The sequence below is a fragment of the Wyeomyia smithii genome, chromosome 1, assembly GCF_029784165.1.
Source record: "Wyeomyia smithii strain HCP4-BCI-WySm-NY-G18 chromosome 1, ASM2978416v1, whole genome shotgun sequence".
Lineage (NCBI taxonomy): Eukaryota > Metazoa > Arthropoda > Insecta > Diptera > Culicidae > Wyeomyia > Wyeomyia smithii.
The window spans coordinates 111,780,154-111,785,198 of record NC_073694.1 but is presented as its reverse complement, the minus strand read 5'-3'; the positions used below and the strand labels follow the sequence as shown (position 1 = coordinate 111,785,198).

General features: G+C 47.3%; 1 protein-coding gene across 1 annotated transcript; it reads right to left on the bottom strand.

The window, feature by feature from the left end:
* Nucleotides 1–852: 852 nt before the first annotated feature.
* LOC129717088 (uncharacterized) lies at nt 853–2,943 on the bottom strand. Its single transcript, XM_055666929.1, has one exon. It carries the CDS (start codon nt 2,941–2,943, stop codon nt 853–855), a length of 2,091 nt encoding a protein of 696 aa, XP_055522904.1.
* Between the last annotated feature and the right edge of the window lie 2,102 nt (nt 2,944–5,045).

Below are 5,045 nucleotides of genomic sequence, written 5' to 3'. Positions count from 1 at the left end.
CTGGCAGATATTTGTAGCAGGGCACATACTGGTTCACCAGATCGTGCTTCAGTGCAAGTTGTTGGTGCACAATCTTGGCAACCGCATTATGCCGACCGAGATAGGCTATCTCAGCTAACGCTTGACAGCCTGCGACGACGTGCTCGATCGACTCTCCTACTAAATTGCACTTACGACAGCGGTCTTCTATGTTTCCGTGCAATATATACCTGCGGTAGTTCTTCGTCGCAACGACCTGGTCCTGGATGGCTACCATGAAACTTTCTGTTTCCAAAAAGAGCTCACCTCGCACCAGCCACGTATTTGATGCCACTTTATCAATCTGCGCTTGCTCTAACTGATGGGGGTGCGTCCCATGTAATTCCTTCTGCTTCCACGATGCGACCTTCTCTTCTACAGGTTTCAGGTCGCAGTTCAGCTGATATTTCTCCTGCGCCAGATGCAGGGCGCTGAATCCATGATCTGCTCGACAAACAGTGCGATAAATATCATGACGGTTCTGGCTCTCTTTGAAATATTGTCGCAACTGCTGGATCTGGGAAACGCATAGCGCTTGGATATCGGTGACACCAATTCCGCCTTCAATACGTGGCAAGGTGACTCTTTCGGTTGCTGATTTTGGGTGGTGCGAACGGTATTTGGTGAGCGACACTCGTAACGCTCGTTCTATCGCCTCCAAATCCGTTTTGGTCCACTTGACCACCCCGAAGCTGTATGTCAACAAGGGCACGGCAAACGTATTTATCGTCTTCATCTTGTTGCCGGCGGAGAGGAGCGAATTCAATATACGGTTGTCACGATGCAAGAACCTACCCTGCAGCTCTTTCTTGATCACCGCGTGGTGAATACCTTTCAGTTGCAGGAATCCAAGGTACTTGTACGATTCACGGTATCCAAGGTATCGCCTTGGAAAATCCCCCTTCTTATGCTGTTAGTTCTGGACCGCAACACCGTTGCCCCGTCGGTAACGTGAAGCGACGTATTCCATCGTCCCATTGCGTGCTGCATCAACCTGATGACGCCATCGTCTATTTTATACAACTCAAGTACCTTGATGAGGTACGGATGGGGTACCGAGTCGTATGCCTTCTTATAGTCGATGTACGCCATGCCAAGGTTTTTCTGTTTCTGGCTTGCCTGACCAACAATAACTGCATCAATGATGACTTGGTCTTTGCAGCCCTGCGTGTTTTTCCGGCAGCCTTTCTGTTCTTCGGTCATCACCTGGTTGGCGTCGCAAAGGTCCTGTATTTTTCTTGTAATTACCGACGAGAGCACTTTGTACAAGCTTGACAAACAGGTTATTGGCCTGTACTTGGCTGGGTCAGCTATATTACGGTCCTTGGGTAGAAGATAAGTTACCCCTTTAGTGATGAATCCATGGAGCTCTTGGGGATCTCTCAGCACCCTGTTGAAACAATCCGCTATGCGCCCATGGACTGTGGAGAACTTTTTATACCAGAAATTGTGCACAAAATCAGGTCCTGGTGCTGCCCAGTTCCTGGTATACCGTGTAGCCTCACGAATATCTTGGGCGGAAACTGCCACAGCGGGCATGCATTCAATTCCACCACTGTACTCCTCTTCTTCTACCAACCACATCCCGTCGTTATTGTGTTGAGCGGGGTTCTCCCATAAATTGGCCCAAAATTGTGTTACTTCGCCAATCTCAGGGAGTCCCTCGCTGTAGTCCGGATTTCTGTTCTGAATGTGATTGTAGAACTTTCGTTCGTTAGTCCTGAACATCCGATTTTGCTCTTTCCGCTTCGAACATTCACTATAACGTCGCATCCGTTTAGCAAGTGCACTTAACCGCTGTACGTGGGTGTCGACGATCTCTGTGAGGTTGGGTTCACTGAGATCACGGAGCTCTGCGGGCTTAACAATTTCAGCTACTTGACGAACCAGCCTTCTTGATCGGTTTTCCCTGGTGTATTGCGTTAACCGACAAATTTTTGCCCGTAGTGATGCAACTCGGGACTCCAATCGTCGCATCCATGCAGGATTTTGTTTGCTGGGGCGAGTGCGACTTTCGTCGTTACCTTGGGGGTAGGTGCGCAATCCCAGCGTTCTCACGACGGCTACAGCTGCACAATACACCATGCACTGCAGTTTCTCTAGGTTCTGCACGACTTCCGAATACTGTGGCAGAATATCCCGGTTAAGGATGCTTACTGCATTCGTCAGCCGGTAGGTATACTGAAGCTTTGGTATCCTGTGTCGGGATAAGGGATCCGTTCCCCGAAACTGTGTAACCGCCGCATCCATATGGAAAGCTAGTTCGTCTCGTAGCTGTTGTTCCAGGCTCACTGTTGGTTCTGGAGTAGCCAGCTCTTCTGCTGGCTCCTCTACTGGCATGTCTACGGTTAGATCCAGCCCAACAGAACTCCTTCTCGACATATCGCTCGATCTGTTCTCTGTACTCCAAAGTTCCCTCTGCACTTCCAGCTTGATTGTGTCCAACTCGGCGGCTGTGAGCATATTATTCGACAGTATTGCTCGCCGTCGGGTGTACAGCTTGTTCCGATCAAGCTGGTTGGCATATCGTGGGAACCGCTCATTAAACATGTCCAGCATTCTAGACCTGCCAGACACATCCGTCTCCAATCTCGTGCAAACGTAGTGGCAACCAATCACGTACATGTTCATCTCTCTCGTCCACATGATCCGCTGCCGTGGGCGGCCTGCCAAAGTGAGCGACTGACGGCGGTCAGTTGCAGCATCGTTAGCAGGGGCAGCATTGCCTTGGTGATGTCTATCGCTGCCTTGTCTGTATTGCGTATAGTTTACGGGCTGAGCCCGTTGCCTGGAGGGCCGCTCTTGCACCTCGTCATCCTCCAGACGCTGGCCGCTCGCTCTGTCCCCCGTTCCAGGACCAGCTCCAGTAGGGGCTCCCTCCTCGGGCGATCGCATGGGTCTTCTTCTAGTGAATCGTGTCTCCATTGTGGGTGAACTTTTTGATCGGAAGCCTAACCGGTTGGTGAGGTCTTGGGCTAAGGTACTTATGGCGGTACCACTTCGCTTGTCAGGACTGGTATTCGGATATTGTGGTATTTCTAGGAAACTCAACAGGGCCCACTGTTAGGTCTCGCCACATCCATAGACCATCCCCGCTGCTTGTCCGGGGTTGCTTATTCAAGTATTCGCAACTAACCATTATAATGGCCGTGCCGTGATCCGCAACCTACGACCCGCTCGGTAGCTAGCAGCTAAGCTCCGTTGAGTCATCACCTACTCACACGGGCCGAGCTTATTATTATTATTTTTATTATTATTATTATTATTATTTTTATTTTTTTTATTATTATTATTATTATTATTATTATTATTATTATTATTATTATTATTATTATTATTATTATTATTATTATTATTATTATTATTATTATTATTATTATTATTATTATTATTATTATTATTATTGTTATTAAAAGTATTATTACTATTGTTATTATTATTAGTATTACTGTCTTTTTTTTTGTTTGATCCATTGTAGTTTGAAATATTGTTTTTAAAATTTAATATCAACTGTTTGATCCCCCCACACATTAGAATATTTATCGTTTGTGTGCGGTAGAGCGTAACGCTCCCGCAAAATGGACGACATGCAGGTGCAACTTTTTCTGGATGTGGAAACAAATGGGGAAGAAATTGAAATTTCCCCCAGCAGTTCTCACTTACCTTCCCCTGCACCACCCCCGCTACCTAGCCCCGTACCAAGGGTACCGGAAATACGGGTAAAAGCTTACCAAGATGCCGCCAGCGGTCCCTACGTTGTTTACTTCCGGCCCATAAAAAAACCTTTGAATATAATTCAAATAGGCAAAGACCTGGCAAAATAGTTTTCGGCCGTAACCGAGATTACGAAGGTGAGGCCGAACAAACTGCGAGTTGTCGTGAGTAGCTTGAAGCAAGCAAACGAAATTGCTAGCTACGAGCTCTTTACAAGGGCGTACCGCGTGTACATCCCTGCCAAGGACGTGGAGATCGACGGTGTGGTTACCGAAGGAAGCATCTCGGTCGATGACATTTTGCGTCAGGTGGTTGGCTGCTTAAAGAACCCCCTGATTCAAGATGTAAAGATACTGGATGTCAAGCAATTGCATTCAGTATCCATCGAAGAAGGGTAGAAGAAATTCCTCCCTTCGGACTCCTTCCGTGTAACATTCGCCGGATCCGCACTGCCGAACTACATCTCTTTGGACAGGGTTCGTCTGCCTGTACGCCTGTTCGTACCGCGGGTCATGCATTGCCAAAACTGCAAGCACTTAGGTCATACAGCCACCTACTGCTGCAACAAGGCACGCTGCAGCAAGTGCGAGGGAACTCGGCATGACCTTTCGGCGTGTCCCGCGTACAAACAGCGCGAGGAAAATATTAAGCGTTCCCTTAAGGAACGATCAAAGCGCTCTCTTGCAGAAATGCTTAAGAGGGCTGAGCCACCCTCGACAGGAAACATCTTTTCCGTTTTGCCAACCGATGAGGGTACATCTGACGATCCCGTCGAAGGGTGTTCTTATGCCTTGCCAGAGGAATCTAGGAAGAGGAGAATGCTCAACTCTTCTAATCTTTCTCGCAGAGGTCGTAAGATAATCCTTAGCGGAATGACCAATAAGACAACACAAAAAGGAAGCGGTGAAGAAAAACCGAAGCAAGTACCCCCCGGTTTTAATTTCAAATCAAACCAGGAGTACCCACCGCTTCCTGAGGTACCTAAAACCCCTCGTGCACCCATTTATCGATCAGAAGACATAATAGAAACAGGGTTCATAAAATTCTCTGACATTGTGGACTGAATATTTAATACATTCAACATACCAGATCCCCTTCAAAACATTCTTCTTGCCCTTCTCCCTACAGTGAAAACCTTTTTGAAGCAACTCACAGCAACTTTTCAGCTCCTTCAGGCCCCTCATTTCAGCTATCGTATCTTTCGATGACTAATACGTCGAAAGAGGTTAGAAATTGTGTCACTGTGTTACCGTGGAACTGCAGAAGTATCATCCCCAAATTCGATTTATTTTCACATTTGATAAACACTTATA